Here is a 17852-nt window from a genome sequence, read left to right on the forward strand (position 1 = left end):
GTTTATCAAAACAACAATTGTACTATGTACTAACTTGTACTAAGTCTAATATAATTGGTTTAGTTGAAAGCAGTTTGACTTTATTTACAAATTAGGATGGTGTGTTTTTTAATTCTCCCAAAAGCTGTCAGTTCAAATAAATGTCATATGAGCTGTGATTTAACCATATAATTAGAACGTATTCCAAAGAGGTTCAGTAGACCGATAACTACATTTCCCATTGTCCTATTCTATGAGAACGCTGGTTTCTAGGGCAACCAGAAATACATTTTCAGAGACAGCCAGCCAGCAACATAATCGTCAATGATTGTCTCTTGCTATTGAAGATAAATAATAACTCAACTGAATGCGAGTAGGGGAAAAAAACATTGAGATATTGTAATAATTGAATGTAGGGATAGCCTTGGCATGGAGAATAATTAGGCTTGGTTGTTAGTTATGTAGAATAGTTGAGGTCAGGAAAGGTTTTCAATCGAGCTAATGATTGTTTTCAATCACTCTGTCTTCAATTGGCTAGACCTAGCTAGATAACGTTAGATAGATAGCTAAACGGATTATACTATTAAATAATGTAAGTACGCTATGGTTGGAAGTATAGATTGCTTTGATTCTTATGATTTAACATAGTGTTGCTAAATGAACTACTTCAACTAATTGGATATCTTTCTGCTATATTACAGAAACTGGTGTAGGCTCATCTTTTGCATGGGAGACATGTCTCTGAGTCTGAGACACCACACCAGAGGCATAGTGCAGCAGGACGATGCTAACTCTCAAGTTGGAGCAGGGGATGTAGACTCAAGCTGCTCCTCAGGCCAGTCCACCCCCTCCAGGTCAAGCAGGGGATACAGCAGTACGACAGGCAGCAGGGTAGACTCTCAGGGGTCATGCACCCAGTCAGACTACGAGGAGGAGGCTGACACTACTGCAAATAGGACCTTTGCCCTCTCGCCAAACAAGAAGCCAGGTCTAGGCACGAAGACAGCTAAAACACGAAGTATGTGATATCTGATATTTCATATCTTCTCATTACTACAGGACAGCCTAGCTTTAATGACACACAGTGCATTTGGAAAGTATTCAGATCCCTTGACCTTCTCCACATTTTGTTACGTTACAGCCTTATTCTAAAATGGATTAAATCTGTTTTATTCCTCATCAATCTACACACAATACCCCACAATGACAAAGCGAAAACAGATTTTTTGCAAATGTATTAAAAATAAAAAAACGGGGGAAAAAATGTACATATGTTTTCTGAACCTTTACTCAGTACTTTGTTGAAGCACCTTTGGTAGCGATTACAGCCTACAAGCTTGGCACACCTGTATTTTGGGAGTTTCTCCCATTCTCTGCAGATCCTCTCAAGCTCTGTCGGGTTGGATGGGGAGCGTTGCTGCACAGCTATTATCAGGTCTCTCCAGAGATGTTCAATTGGGTTCAAGTCCGGGCTCTGGCTAGGCAACTCAAGGACATTCAGAGACTTGTCCCGAAGCCACTCCTGAGCTGTCTTGGCTATGTGCTCAGGGTCGTTGTCCTGTTGGAAGGTGAATCTTCGCCCCAGTCTGAGGTCCTAAGTGCTCTGGAGCAGGTTTTCATCAAGGATCTCTCTGTACTTTGCGCCGTTCATCTTTCCCTCGATCCTGACTGGTCTCCCAGTCCCTGCCGCTGAAAAACATCCCCACAGCATGATTCTGCCACTACCATGCTTCACCTTAGGGATGGTGCCAAGTTTCCTCCAGATGTGACACTTGGCATTCAGGCCAATGAGTTCAATAACGTAACAAAATGTGGAAAAAGTCAAGGGGTCTGAATACTTTCCGAATGTACCGTAAGTGTAGGCCTATAGGCAGAGATGTTTGCAGCATATTCCCATGTACACATCACACTTAGGCACATTTTTCCTCTCAGCGCAAAACAAGGGAGGGCAGTGGTCCAAAAAGAAGAAAAACACTAATTTAAGGAACCGCAAGGCCTCTCTCGTCCCTCCAATCAAGCCCCTGGAGGGCCCAAACCAGCGCATTAGGTCTGCCCACAGGCACCGCATCAAGGAGCTCAACAGCCAAGTGTGGGAGCTACAGCAGCAGTTGAGTGGTGTCGCCACAGAGAACAAACTGCTAAAGCAGCTCCAGGTCCGCCACACAGTGGCGCTACAGCGCTTCCAAGACTCACAGAGTGGCCTTCCCCAGGTACGCTGCAGTTTTTCTGGGGGCTTTAATAACTGATCTGTAACACAGCTATAACAAACTGATCTGTAACACAGCTATAACAAACTCTGATCTGTAACACAGCTATAACAAACTCTGATCTGTAACACAGCTATAACAAACTGATCTGTAGCACAGCTATAAAAAAAACTCTGATCTGTAACACAGCTATAACAAACTCTGATCTGTAACACAGCTATAACAAACTCTGATCTGTATCACAGCTATAACAAACTCTGATCTGAAACACAGCTATAACAAACTCATCAGCTAACAACAATAATCTGATCTTGTAGCATTGGCTAAGATCATAATGTTTTGCACCCACCCACACCCTCAGGTCCTGGCCAAGCACGGCAATGAGGTGCGTGGTCTGCAGGAGCTCCTGCGCAAAGCCCGCATCCGCCGCAACAGTCTGTCCAGGCGTCTGCGTGGAACGGAGGAGGAGCTGCTGCGTACCAAGGACGTTCTGCACAGGCTGCAGCTGCTCAGCGAGGACCGCAGCCTGAAAGAGAGGGAAGAGCTTAGCCACAGGCTGGCCCTGATCAGTGTGGACCTGAACAGGAAGAACAAGAGGATACAGGTACAATACATGCACTCACAAGGCAGGGCTGACTCCATGTTCACAGGCCAGGTGGATGTCTGTATTGAAACTGATTGGGTTTTCAAATCTGTCCATCTGTATTGGTCTTCTACTGGGAGACCAATATAGGTGGACAGGGTCAATACAGTTATGCTAGATTGATACTGTACACATAGTATCACAATGTTATATCTGTAGTGAAACTTACATATATTGAATGTTGCAGGACTTGGAAAGAAATTTTGAGCTGAGCCAGATATCCTTCAATCGCCATCTTGCCACAGAAACAAGGAAGACCAATGAGGCCAGAGAGATGTCTGATTACCTCCAGGCACAGATCAGTCTGTTGACCCAAAAAATCAAGGTAAGTTTATAAGTACTTGAGAGCAGCAACATACAGAGTGTAAAAAACTTTAGGAACACCTTCCTAATATTGAGTTGCACCCTACCCTACCCCACCCCACCCTCAACCTGGTCAGTCTATATCATGGAAAGAGCAGGTGTTCATAATGTTTTGTACAATCAGTGTAGGTAAACTGTTCCAGATCTGAGTAGATTTGGAACAGTACTGTTGTTTGAAAGAGTGAGTAATTTAACTTGCAGTACTGCAATGTAAACACAAGAGGGTGTCTAATACAGCTGTATTTCAAAAGCCATAATTGAATGAAGCGAAATACCCATTTCCCTCTCGTAAACTTGCCTGGCTATCCAAACGCTATGCCACGCCCACAGACGTTAGTTTCTTCTCCACAATGAACCTGGATCTGAGTACCTCCCAGACGATTTCTAGAACGCAAACACATTCTAACCCTTCTGATTAGTCCCAGAAACCGATGGGTTGGGCCAGAGCCAGAACACACATGGGTAAGGCAGCGTTTTGAAAATGTGTAATTGGCTTTGATACTCTAATCTAATTGGTTAGAAATGATCCAATCGCTGATTACTTTGTTTTGTTCAACAAAACAAAGTAATCAGAGAAGCGGACTAATTCAGTTTGAATTCAGTTTGTCGTCGTCAAGCAACTGGCAACAAACCAGCCTGGTAATAGATATCAGGATGATTACACTACATTTGAGAAAGTAACATTTATTGTACATATTGCATTCTTGAGAAATGGTTTACTGACGCATTTAACATGAAATATAGGAAAAAGAGAGAGAATTGGAGATCCACAATATCTACTCACATAGATTTCCAAATGGCTGGAACGGAAAAGGTACAAAGACATTATGAGCTACTTTTAACATGTTCAACCCATGATCCAGATCAGACTATTTGTTTTTACTTGAGGCTGAATATCTTTTCACATTTACAGGGGCAAGAGAAACTAAATCTGTTCAAACAGATGACTTGTCCTCTCTCCCCATTGAGGCTCCGTGCCAACTTGAACTAGAATATGCCTGTTCACTCCAGCATCTGGAGTTGGAGAAGCAGAAGAGCTTGAGCTGGGTACGTAAATGGATTTCGTTCTCTCTCACATTCTGTGCAGAAAGCTGTTTAAATGGGTAATGGTCAATAAAACATTTATTCAATATTGACCGATAAAAGCAAGAGTGTAACTCTTTGATAAAAGTTTGTGTAGTGAGTTCCAGTGTAAAGTTGATATCTGGTTGTTTTTTTCAGGAGTCCTTTGCCATCGACTTCACAGACAGAAGTGACACAGCAGACACGTTGGTGGATGACAGAGGATCAAACAATAATGAAGACTTTGCGGGTAAGGATTAAAAAAACTTTACTACAGACTATTGGGAGAACCAATGAACAGCTGCAAAGCGAAGGGGATATTGAGGAAATAAATGGTTAAATTACATTCTGAAGAGGCTTGTATGTACTCTCCAGTCACAGTATATGCAAACACAAAAAACTCCGATATTGGGAATAATTAAAGCTCACGTGCCATAGTAATTAACAGGACTGAAATAACCTTTCCTGTGTCATGTTATGTCCTGAAAAAATCTGAGGGAATGTCAACTGCAAATGCAAGCAACTATCATATTTATCCACAGAGGATGGAGAGTTGGATGGTGATTCTGACAAGGAGAATCCTCAGCTTCAGGGTGAGGAGGATTGCCTTGCAGAGAAGGCAGCGAGTTCCCCGAAGGCTTCAGGAGAGCAAACAGAACCGTTTGAAAGCCAGGTCCGGTACACTCTGGAGGATTTTCTGAATACAGAACGTGCCAACAAGGCCCTTGAATCCTCTCCCAGGACCAAACGCCTCTACAAATTCAAAGAAACCATCCAGAACCTACACAGTGGAAAGCCTGCCTATACCAGCCATACCCACAGCCTGAGAAAGAGCCCTCCTAGATACATCAAGAGCCAGGCCAGGGTGGAGAACCTTGGGTCTGGGGCATATGAGCCCTCCTTTGTCACTCTACCAGCAGAGAAGTGGCAAAGGCGTGACACCAGGGGCCCTCAACCGGAGGATGGTGTCGTCCGCAGCAAGAAGAGCAGCTTGATGAAAGAGCTTTTCGGCCAAGCCCCAATCACTGATCCAATTGCCATGCAGACAGGCAGATCCAGAGTTCAAAGTACAGACCTGGACAGAATGTCATCTCACCATACAGGAGATGCTCGCCCAGTCTCACCTGGGAGAGAGACCAAGATCATTTTTGATTGACCCAAGAACAATACAAAATTATAATCTATTTTCACAAGTTGATTATTTTAATAAATCTTTAATCTGCCATGGCAACTCAACGCATTACTAAATGGAGTATTTGTATACGTGATATTTATAGTGAGTTATTTACCTGGAAAGTATTGTTTAACTATTTGTTACAGAGGTAATATTAAGCTATATGTTTGTGATTAGTGCATCAAACATTCTCTGACACTATTGCTCATGACAAATTCCTTTACTCCCTTGAAATCAGATTGTAATGAAAGCAACATTCAATGAAGACCATTCCTATGCCACAATGGTACATTGTACAATTTTGTAACAGCTTCTGTAAAATACCCAAGATGCTAAGAACAACCAACACTTGAGGCCTTCGGATTTCAAATTCTTTATTGTGTTGAAGTACGCATATTTTCTTATGCATACTTCAACACTTCCAAAACCCAAACAGTAAACTTTGTGATATTAGTTCAGCAAAATGAAAATGTTGCCACAGACCATGCCTACAATTAACATGAATAACAAATTAACAAAATGACATAACAATTAAACAATTTTAACACTTCTTGCTCAACTCATCTCAATCATTTGGAATGAGATTTAATACATGCTCATTAAAACATGCTCATACAATCATTTCGCAGAGTAGCAACCTGTGAAATAACATACAATTCCAAAGCCAACATGAGAGACCGTCAAATATGTGCAATAACACTGGCAATGTAAGGCAACGTTTGAATATGGGGTGCTTTGTAAAAAAGATGCTTACCAACAGTACCGGTTTAAACTTTAATATCAAAGCGCTGAGTAACACTGCCTGACTTCATTCTCAGAACATTTGGGGAATAAATAAGACATGAGAAGATACCATTCCTTAGCTAACAGCATGTAGACCAATAGATACCACTTTGTTGCACACCACCAGCCAGCATGTGATTCCAACACCACCTGAAAGGATAAAAAGACTGGTTTCAAATAGGTTTCGTCAGAGTTGTCGGTTAGCAGTATTTGATGACAATTTTCAAAAGAAAATAAAGTTGAATTTAGAGACAACACAGAGTTTTGAATTCCATGTTAAGATGGAAAAGGGTCATGTGATTCTATCTTCAGTATTTAAAGAGACCGAATAAAAGGGACATTCAGTAGTCGTCTATAATTAAGTATTTTACACATTAAACACTAAACTTGTTTAAAATGAATTTTCCCACTTTGAAAGAGAGTGTGGGCCTCAATTCTCAGGTGTTGAAATCACACAATTTACCTGCTACTCTAGATGGGAAAGCCACCATCTGCTCCAGGGGGGCAATCCACTTACTGGGTACAACAGTCACTGGGTCAGCATAATACTTCCAAATCAGGGAGATCATCAGAGCAGCCTAAAGAGACAAGAGAAAACAGCCTGATTCAGTGCATCAGAATTACTTGTGCATGTCTCCTTGTGGTGACAACTGACATTTAAAAAAACGGTATGTGTATTTTGTACCTATTAAAGAATATAGGACATATTTCTCACTTAAATGTTTAACTTACCTGCAGGATATAAAAACCTATATTCACCATCCATTTCATTTTGGCTTGTTGAGCAGTTCTTGACTTGACTGTAAGAAGAAAAAACTAAATGACCAAATCTGCACAGGATCCATCTAAATTAATTATTGGCATCCATTCTCTAAATATCCACTAAAATGCCTACAGACATACATTAAATGTTAGGAATTTTGGCAGATCTAATAACACTTGCCTTTTGTGTGTTCTTCACAATTCATTTCAGTGTATACTACTCAACATGCATTGGAATAGAACCTGCTTTTTATGGTATGGCGTAAGGGAGGGGTTGGCAGGGACAAATAAGACTCATGTGTGACCAGTGTATACAGTGCATTTCAATAAAAAAAAGTATCTTTATTTAACTAGGCAAGTCATTTAAGAACAAATTCTTATTTACAATGACAGCCTACCCCGGGCCAAACCCTAAACCAGGCGGCGTTGGGCCAATTGTGCGCCACCCTATGGAACTCCCAATCACAGCCAGTTGTGATACAGCCTGGAATTGAACCAGGCTCTGTAGTGACACCTCTAGCACTGAGATGCAGTGTCTGAGACTGGAGAATTACTGGAGACATACATGTGGTGCATTTCAATGTGAAAATGCTTTTGATTCCAAAATAGTGAAATATTCCTGTCATTGAACAACAGGATTTGAACGTGAAGGCATGTTGGTTGATAGGCAGTGGCCCTGAACTGAGACAACATATAAAACACCATATATCAAGGTCACCTGCGTTGTGACTCATTTGAACAATGTGGTAAAGAGTGAACGTGTGGACGTTTTTGGCCATTTTTACAAATTCAAAACTAGATCTCTTCAAACAAAACCCCCAAAAATAGCCTTTGGGTTTTTGTCACAACCTGCATTTGCCCCTGTAGAAAACAAAAAAATTGTGTAACAAAATCCACTGAGGAATGTTTTCCAAACAAACCATTCTCATTCCTGAGAATTTGTCCATAATAGTTTTTCCATAACAAAAAAATTAAATATATAGTATAGTATTTCCTTGTTGGCTCGGTCATAGCCCTTACAGTTACAGGGCAGGCACCATAGTGTAATGCAAAGGCTGTCATTCATATGACATTAACTCGTCAAATGGCTGTTGGAGACATGTGGTTGTTGTCTGATAGTCAATGGTGTGTGTGTCTGTATGACACAGTCGGAATGGAGCTCTATACTATGCTTCCTGCCTCTGTATGGTTCAGAGCTATGGCCTGGACATGAAGGAGAGCAACAGGCAGCAACTGCAACAACAGGCCCCCCAGTACACACTCAGTCTGTTATCTAAACCCCACCTCCCACACATGGTGCATTAACATTTGTTTTATTTATTTTTTTATTTTACCTTTATTTAACCAGGTAGGCTAGTTGAGAACAAGATCTCATTTGCAACTGCGACCTGGCCAAGATAAAGCATAGCAGTGTGAACAGACAACACAGAGTTACACATGGAGTAAACAATTAACAAGTCAATAACACAGTAGAAAAAAAGAGAAAAAAAAGAGTCTATACATTGTGTGCAAAAGGAATGAGGAGGTAGGCAAATAATTACAATTTTACAGATTAACACTGGAGTGATAAATGATCAGATGGTCATGTACAGGTAGAGATATAGGTGTGCAAAAGAGCAGAAAAGTAAATAAATACAGTATGGGGATGAGGTAGGTAAAAATGGGTGGGCTATATACTGATGAACTATGTACAGCTGCAGCGATCGGTTAGCTGCTCAGATGGCAGATGTTTGAAGTTGGTGAAGGAGATAAAAGTCTCCAACTTCAGCGATTTTTGCAATTCGTTCCAGTCACAGGCAGCAGAGTACTGGAACGAAAGGCGGCCAAATGAGGTGTTGGCTTTAGGGATGATCAGTGAGATACACCTGCTGGAGCGCGTGCTACGGGTGGGTGTTGCCATCGTGACCAGTGAACTGAGATAAGGCGGAGCTTTACCTAGCATGGACTTGTAGATGACCTGGAGCCAGTGGGTCTGGTGACGAATATGTGGCGAGGGCAGGCCGACTAGAGCATACAGGTCGCAGTGGTGGGTGGTATAAGGTGCTTTAGTGACAAAACGGATGGCATTGTGATAAACTGCATCCAGTTTGCTGAGTAGAGTGTTGGAAGCTATTTTCTAGATAACATCGCCGAAGTCGAGGATCGGTAGGATAGTCAGTTTTACTAGTGTAAGTTTGGCGGTGTGAGTGAAGGAGGCTTTGTTGCGGAATAGAAGGCCGACTCTAGATTTTATTTTCAATTGGAGATGCTTGATATGAGTCTGGAAGGAGAGTTTACAGTCAAGCCAGACACCTAGGTACTTATAGATGTCCACATATTCAAGGTCGGAACCATCCAGGGTGGTGATGCTAGTCGGGCGTGCGGGCGCAGGCAGCGAACGGTTGAAAAGCATGCATTTGGTTTTACTAGCGTTTAAGAGCAGTTGGAGGCCAGAGAAGGAGTGTTGTATGGCATTGAAGCTCGTTTGGAGGTTAGATAGCACAGTGTCCAAGGATGGGCCGGAAGTATACAGAATGGTGTCGTCTGCGTAGAGGTGGATCAGGGAATCGCCCGCAGAAAGAGCAACATCATTGATATATACAGAGAAAAGAGTCGGCCCGAGAATTGAACCCTGTGGCACCCCCATAGAGACTGCCAGAGGACCGGACAGCATGCCCTCCGATTTGACACACTGAACTCTGTCTGCAAAGTAGTTGGTGAACCAGGCAAGGCAGTCATCAGAAAAACCGAGGCTACTGAGTCTGCCGATAAGAATATGGTGATTGACAAAGTCGAAAGCCTTGGCAAGGTCGATGAAGACGGCTGCACAGTACTTTCTTTTATCGATGGCGGTTATGATATCATTTAGTACCTTGAGCGTGGCTGAGGTGCACCCGTGACCAGCTCGGAAACCAGATTGCACAGCGGAGAAGGTCCGGTGGGATTCGAGATGATCAGTGACCTGTTTGTTGACTTGGCTTTCTAAGACCTTAGATAGGCAGGGCAGGATGGATATAGGTCTGTAACAGTTTGGGTCCAAGGTGTCTCCCCCTTTGAAGAGGGGGATGACTGCGGCAGCTTTCCAATCCTTGGGGATCTCAGACGATATGACAGAGGTTGAACAGGCTGGTGATAGGGGTTGCGACAATGGCGGCGGATAGTTTCAGAAATAGAGGGTCCAGATTGTCAAGCCCACCCAGCTGATTTGTACGGGTCCAGGTTTTGCAGCTCTTTCATGACATCTGCTATTTGGGTAAAGGAGAACCTGGAGAGGCTTGGGCGAGTAGCTGCGGGGGGGGCTGTTGGCCGAGGTTGGAGTAGCCAGGCGGAAGGCATGGCCAGCCGTTGAGAAATGCTTGTTGAAGTTTTCGATAATCATGGATTTATCGGTGGTGACCGTGTTACCTAGCCTCAGTGCAGTGGGCAGCTGGGAGGAGGTGCTCTTGTTCTCCATGGACTTCACAGTGTCCCAGAAGTTTTTGGAGTTGGAGCTACAGGATGCAAATTTCTGCCTGAAGAAGCTGGCCTTAGCTTTCCTGACTGACTGCGTGTATTGGTTCCTGACTTCCCTGAACAGTTGCATATCGCGGGGACTATTCGATGCTATTGCAGTCCGCCACAGGATGTTTTTGTGCTGGTCGAGGGCAGTCAGGTCTGGAGTGAACCAAGGGCTGTATCTGTTCTTAGTTCTGCATTTTTTGAACGGAGCATGCTTATCTAAAATGGTGAGGAAGTTACTTTTGAAGAATGACCAGGCATCCTCAACTGACGGGATGAGGTCAATGTCCTTCCAGGATACCCGGGCCAGGTCAATTAGAAAGGCCTGCTCACAGAAGTGTTTTAGGGAGCGTTTGACAGTGATGAGGGGTGATCGTTTGACTGCGGATCCGTAGGGGATACAGGCAATGAGGCAGTGATCGCTGAGATCCTGGTTGAAGACAACGGAGGTGTATTTGGAGGGCCAGTTGGTCAGGATGACGTCTATGAGGGTGCCCTTGTTTACAGATTTAGGGTTGTACCTGGTGGGTTCCTTGATGATTTGTGTGAGATTGAGGGCATCTAGCTTAGATTGTAGGACTGCCGGGGTGTTAAGCATATCCCAGTTTAGGTCACCTAACAGAACAAACTCTGAAGCTAGATGGGGGGCGATCAATTCACAAATGGTGTCCAGGGCACAGCTGGGAGCTGAGTGGGGTCTGTAGGTAGCAGGCGGCAACAGTGAGAGACTTATTTCTGGAGAGAGTACTTTTTAAAATTAGTAGTTCGAACTGTTTGGGTATGGACCTGGAAAGTATTACATCTCTGCAGTAGACTGCAACTCCTCCCCCTTTTGCAGTTCTATCTTGATGGAAAATGTTATAGTTGGGTATGGAAATCTCAGAATTTTTGGTGGCCTTCCTAAGCCAGGATTCAGACACGGCAAGGACATCAGGGTTAGCAGAGTGTGCTAAAGCAGTGAGTAAAACAAACTTAGGGAGGAGGCTTCTGATGTTGACATGCATGAAACCAAGGCTTTTCGATCACAGAAGTCAACAAATGAGGGTGCCTGTGGACATGCAGGGCCTGGGTTTATCTACACATCACCCGCGGAACAGAGGAGGAGTAGTATGAGGGTGCGGCTAAAGGCTATCAAAACTGGTCGCCTAGAGCGTTGGGGACAAAGAATAAAAGGAGCAGATTTCTGGGCATGGTAGAATATATTCAGGGCATAATGCGCAGATAGGGGTATGGTGGGGTGCGGGTACATCGGAGGTAAGCCCAGGCACTGGGTGATGATAAGAGAGGTTGTATCTCTGGACATGCTGGTTGTAATGGGTGAGGTCACCGCATGTGTGGGAGGTGGGACAAAGGAGGTATCAGGGGCATGAAGAGTGGAACTAGAGGCTCCATTGTAAACTAAAACAATGATAACTAACCTGAACAACAGTATACAAGGCATATTGACATTTGAGAGAGACATACAGTAGTCACAGTTGTTGATTGGGAGAGCTAGCTAAAACAGTAGGTGAGACAACAACAGCTAATCAACTAGCACAACAACAGCAGGTAAAATGGCGTTGAATAGGCAGAAAGGGTCGGATTGACGACACACAGAGCCTGAGTGCGGCTGGGGCCGACAGATAAAACATAAACAAGCAGAATGGAGTACCGTGATTAATGGACAGTCCAGCAGGCATCAGCTATGTAGCCAAGTGATCACAGTGTCCAGGGGGCAGCGGTGGATGGGACAGGGAAGCTAGACTGGCGAGTATTATCCAGGCAACAAAAAAAACTGTCTGGCTGTGCAGAAGGTAAAAGCCGCTAGCAGTGGCTAACAATGACTAAATAGCTTGTAGCTAGTTAGCTGGTTAGATTCTGGAGGTTATTGAATGTGTTCTAAAGATTAAAAATAATAGCGATTCCGTATCACATTGGGTGAGGCAGGTTACCGGAAGGTATAATCGAATTAAAAATCGAAAAGAGATTGAAAGTAAATATGGATTCAGTTAGTGGTTGGGCTGGCTGGGGACGCGGCGATTCAGACAGTTAGCAGGCCTGTGCTAACAAGCTAACAGTTAGTAGGCCAGGGCTAAACAATGCAAGTTCCCTATAGGCTTCAGAAAGCAGTTTGAAAAACCTAGAGGTATGGATCATTTTGGTTTCCCGCCTTTTTCCCCTTATCTTATATAGAAGTTAAATGAGGGAGCTATAGCATCTGCATCTAAATTGCTTGCTGTCTCAATACCGCAAGGCATGAGGTAGGGATAATGGTTTCGGAGACCGAGGGTGTGGCAGAGGAACTGTATAGGCGGGAGAGAGCGTCAGGTTTAACATTTTTGGACCCTGGGCGGTAGGAAACGGTGAAGTTGAATCTAGTAAACAATAGAGCCCACCCAGCCTGCCTGGAGTTAAGGCGCTTGGCTGTACGGAGATATTCCCCCCCCAAAAAAAATAAGGGAGCATTGAGAAAGATAACCCCGGCTGGTTCCAGGATCCCCAGAATATCCCTCCGGAGGTGGTAAGCAGGGGTTCTCGGGGAGCCGGGGTAGGCTGTACAAACCCACCACTGGTAGTAGACAGGTTACTGGGTAGTTGGGAGGTCTGAGGTGGCAGGTTGCCTATAAGAGCTAACTCACTGATTCGCACCATGATAGCCTTGAACCCTTGGTCGTGACATTCTGTCAGGGAACGAAGCCCTTCCAAAAGGTCCAGCAGTAGATCCTCATGCCGCCCAATGGTGGCTCCCTGCAAGGAGATAGCATGGTGGAGCTGGTCCAAGTCTGCTGGGTCTGTCATGGCCAGTTCGTACTATAAAGGCACAAGGTGAGACTCAGATGCAGACACGGGAGGCAGATGGAGTCTTTGATATTTATTATATCCAAAAGGGGTAGGCAAGAGAAGGGTCGTGGACAGGCAAAAAGTCAAAACCAATTCAGAGTCCAGGAGGTACAGTGTGGCAGGCAAGCTCAAGGTCAGGGCAGGCAGAATTGTCAGGCAGGCAGGTAACGTCCAGAAAACAGGAAAGGGTCAAAACCGGGAGGACTAGTAAAAGAGAATAGAAAAGGCAGGCGCACAGGAAAAACACACTGGTTGACTTGAAACATACAAAACAAACTGGCACAGAGAGACAGGAAACACAGGGATATATACACCAGTGATAACAAGTGACACCTGGATAGGGTGGAGACAATAACAAGGACAGGTGAAACTGATCAGGGTGTGACAGGGACAACAGACACACCGGTCTCTACATCGCAGATGAGCTGAAGGCAGTCATCAATGACCTTGGACCACAGAAGGCATTTGCACTGGTGACAGACAATGCAGCGAACATGTAGGCTGCTTGGTCTAAAGTGGAGGAGTACTACCCTCACATCACACCCATTGGCTGTGCTGCTCTGGCTATGTGAAGGGTCATCAAGTTATAGCAAGTTATAGCAGCAATCTACCTCACCAAGCAAATTGAGAAGAATAAGAACACCACATTGAAGCTGCCCAGTTACACCAGTTGGGGTGGTGTTGTCATCGTGTTTGACAGTCTCCTGGGGGGGAAGGAGTCTCTCTAAGAAATTGCCATATCACAGTCTGCCAATATGGACAGCCCCATCAAGAGGATCCTCCTAGATTATGTATTGTGGGAGAGAGTGGTAAACAGCCTGAAACTCCTGAAACCTGTAGCCATTGCACGGATTGAGGGAGACAATGCCATCCTGTCTGATGTTGACTCTGCTTGCAGATGTAAGATAAGAAATCTGTACTGCCCTGCCCACTTCACTGTTGATTCATGCAGAGGAAACTGCAGTTCTGAAATACATAAAAAAGCGTGAAGACTTCTGCCTGAATCTCATACACGCCGCAGCGTACATGGTGGACCCCAAGTATGCTGGCAAGAGCATCCTGTCTGATGCAGAGATCAACCAGGCCTATATTGTCACCACTACCGTGTCTCACCACCTTGGCCTGGATGAGGGCAAGGTTTTTGACAGTTTGGCAAAGTACACTTCCAAGCAAGGGCTTTGGGATGGAGATGCAATATGGCAGTCATGCCAACATATCTCATCAGCCACCTGGTGGAAAGGACTTTGTGGATCTGAGGCTCTTTCCCTTGTTGCCTCCATCATCCTTCAAATCCCACCAACATCAGCCACCTCAGAGCGCAACTGGGCCTTGTTTGGGAACACACACACCAAAGCATGCAACAGGCTGACCAATACAAGGGTTGAAAAATTGATGGCCATTCTGTAAAATTTGAGGCTTTTTGAGCCTGACAACGAGCCATCCTCAACAAGGTTGGAAAGTGACAGTGAAGATGAGGCCTCAGAGTCTGATGTTCAAGAGGTGGACATTAAGGAGGTCCAGGGAGAAGACAAGCCTGAGAAGAAGAGTCTAGAAACTAAAGCTTTGGTTATCATTTTACAGATGTATGTTGAAAACGTTTTTGGGTGATGCGATGGATCATTGGGGATCGTTCAATATTCCCTTTTGTTGTTCAGTGAAATCATCCCACGTGAAGAGTCAACTCATTTAATTAAAGTTTAATTCATAACTAAATAGTTTTTGTTATTTCTATTGGAAGGATGTCATAATTTGCAATTATGTCTACTTATGATAAGGTAAAATGTTTATGTTTCTGTCTCCATATGATATGGTAAATATATCCAATGCAAAAAACATCTACATTTAAATTATATTCATTTGCATGTATTTCCATTAATTTCCATATATTCCCTTGGAAAGCTTCCACCTCTGAATATTCCCCAAAATGTGCAACCCTACTCACTATAAGGGATTTTTCTCCCATTGCAATCTCTGGGTGGGCAGCCGAAGCATTTTTTCCGGCCACATAATTCCAAACAGTGTTAAATTTAAACAATTATAACAATACAATACATTTTTGGAGTGGAAAAACACTTTCAGTGTAAACTTAAACAACTAAAACCAGCTATAAAGTATGTAGAACATTTTTAAGACATATCTTTTTTAATTAAATAACCTTTATAAAAGCTAGAATATCAGGGAGAATTGAAAATTCCAAAAGCAATGAATTTAGCAGTATTAGCAATGACAAATTGCAAGAAATAAGCTTTAAAACAATTCTCTTAGCTCTATTGCAGAATGTGGAATTGCATGAAATTAACTTTAAAACTGCAAAAATGTATCTCAGCTCCATGGAGAAAATGTGTAGAACTGCAGGAAATGTCTCTATATGGCCAAGATAGGGGTGTAGAGAAATTCAGCAGAGCCAACTGGCCCGACCACGCCCATTGCCACACCCTCTTCCACACCGACCACCTAAACCAACTTTAAATTGTGTGTCTCTCTTACCATGCGTCTTCAGCTTGTCAGTCATCTTGTTGATTTTGCGCTCTAGTCTGGCGTATCTGGCAAACTCATCCATCATGCTAACGGAGTTGTGCTCCTTCTTCATCTCCTGGATCTCAGCCCTCATATCCCTCTCCTGCTCAACATCGTTCTGAAGGACCTTCGACAGCTTCACATCCCAACAGAAAAACATTTAATTTTATATTTTGCTCGAACATAGCAAACACACACTACTAGGCCAACAGATGGCGCTATTGTTCCATATGTTTTTGTCATTTTCAATGGGAAATTACAAAATACGTAAGGAATAAAAGCATCATCTGCTGCAGCAGGGCTAATACACTACAGGTTTAGTCTGGTTTCTGATAGGAGATAACTTTGGGATGGTTACCAGTTTTCCCTTGATCATGACTCAGTTTCATTACACATAATTAATTGGACGAAGGCGTCTTCTATACAGTGGAACTTTGTTAATTAAGAGCCCCGACGCTCAATCTGAACATTAACACGCATCGCTTGTACGGTTTTGGAAGCATAAGAAAGGACCTTATCTTTTATATCAGCGACAAATAAAGGTAAATTTAAACACACCTTGATAGGTTTAGGGTTAGTGTTCCCATGCGGCCATATCTCCATATTACAGCGCTTGTTTATGGAAGCCAAGAGGCGCCCACCAGTGCTAATTAGCATGCTCCGAACACCTGTGTGTAAGTGTAACTCGGGAAGTGTGGCGGAAGTGTAGTTTCTTCGGATGGTTGCCCCCATAGCTGTATGGATCTATGCAAAACTGCTACAGTGAGTGTAGATTTTTTATTTGAAACATTCCTTCTCCCTGGTGAAAGATAAGGGCCATATGTTTCGAAAGCCGAATCGCAAGTGATGATTATTGATGTTCCTAAACATTAAAACACAGCTTCAGGATTGTAGTTCACATGAGGTAGTCGTGAACGAAGCTAATGGCTGAAAACTGTAGGGAGAAGGCAGAATGTCACCTAGAGTTCGAGAGTTAGTTACCAGTATGTTACTGCAACAAAAGTGCTAAAGTATTGGAAAGTTGTATTATGTCCGATAAACACTGTACGTCATCCTGTTAAATGTGTTGTCTGATAGTCAATGACGTTCATGAATTGCATTCACATGTAGGATACCAAATGTTTTACTCATTTAAAAGTATTTTCTATGTAATGAAATTGCCTTGGCAATTGGCCATGGGTCATTTGTGGTTTATTGCATCGGAACATGCAACACATGGTTTAGGAGTATATTGCTTAATAAGTCACAAGGAGGTGTGGTATATGGCCAAAACATCACATCTATGAGCTGTTCTTAAGCACGATGCAATGCGGAGTGCCTGGATACAGCCCTTAGCCATGGTATATGTGTCATATACCACAAACCCCAGAGGTGCTTTATTGCTATTATAAACTGGTTACAAAATTAATTAGAACAATAAAAATACATGTTTTGTCATCCCAATGGTCTTATATACCATGGCTTTCAGCCAATCAGCATTCAGGGCTCGACCCACCCAGTTTATAACAACCCATATTCTATGCCTATAGGCTAGAAATACCATAGGACCTCAGATGTATTGACATGTCATGGTTGCTATTTGAATCTGTAGCCAATAGTTAACTACACGGCATTATCTACCCGGCAATATTATCAGCCTAACAAACCTTCCATGATCTAATGTAACAATTTGCCAACAGGGCGGAATGGTTGGTTAGCTTCGTTGTTTGAGGGGCGCGAGAGGTGAAATAGCAAGCTAGCTAATTTAACCTGGGCAAATCTGACAAAACATTACATGATTTACAAGCCAACCCTGCATTTCTCACACGACAAATGCCTAAATAACCCCTACTTACGAAAGAGGAAATGGTCGGCAACAGTATTTTGAAGAGATTGCACAAAAAGACAGACCCCAGCACCAGGAACCAAGCGCACCCGTCAGCCATTTCTTCTTATCAACCTTTGTTGCTGCTGCGCTTATCATAAATGGAAGACACATCCAGTCTGAACCACGGGCTGATTTTCACATTAGAAACTCTTATTTATTCAAATACAGCATATTTTATTAACTTCAAATCATTATGAG

At 43.3% G+C, this 17852-nt stretch overlaps 2 protein-coding genes across 2 annotated transcripts; one reads left to right on the forward strand and one right to left on the reverse strand.

The window, feature by feature from the left end:
* Positions 1 to 295: 295 nt before the first annotated feature.
* On the forward strand, positions 296 to 5681 carry LOC135546514 (lebercilin-like protein). Its single transcript, XM_064975003.1, has 9 exons — positions 296 to 571; positions 681 to 997; positions 1912 to 2189; positions 2548 to 2790; positions 3017 to 3154; positions 3937 to 4006; positions 4106 to 4239; positions 4414 to 4504; positions 4797 to 5681. The coding sequence occupies exons 2-9, from the start codon at positions 706 to 708 to the stop codon at positions 5408 to 5410; spliced, it is 1860 nt and encodes a 619-aa protein (XP_064831075.1). The 5' UTR covers positions 296 to 571; positions 681 to 705; the 3' UTR covers positions 5411 to 5681.
* Positions 5682 to 6188: 507 nt separating this feature from the next.
* LOC135546513 (guided entry of tail-anchored proteins factor 1-like) lies at positions 6189 to 17742 on the reverse strand. Its single transcript, XM_064975002.1, has 5 exons — positions 17623 to 17742; positions 15758 to 15923; positions 6944 to 7011; positions 6675 to 6789; positions 6189 to 6361 (listed from the first exon to the last, which is right to left on the reverse strand). The coding sequence occupies exons 1-5, from the start codon at positions 17710 to 17712 to the stop codon at positions 6288 to 6290; spliced, it is 513 nt and encodes a 170-aa protein (XP_064831074.1). The 5' UTR covers positions 17713 to 17742; the 3' UTR covers positions 6189 to 6287.
* Between the last annotated feature and the right edge of the window lie 110 nt (positions 17743 to 17852).

The sequence above is a fragment of the Oncorhynchus masou genome, chromosome 9 (genome assembly GCF_036934945.1).
Source record: "Oncorhynchus masou masou isolate Uvic2021 chromosome 9, UVic_Omas_1.1, whole genome shotgun sequence".
Lineage (NCBI taxonomy): Eukaryota > Metazoa > Chordata > Actinopteri > Salmoniformes > Salmonidae > Oncorhynchus > Oncorhynchus masou.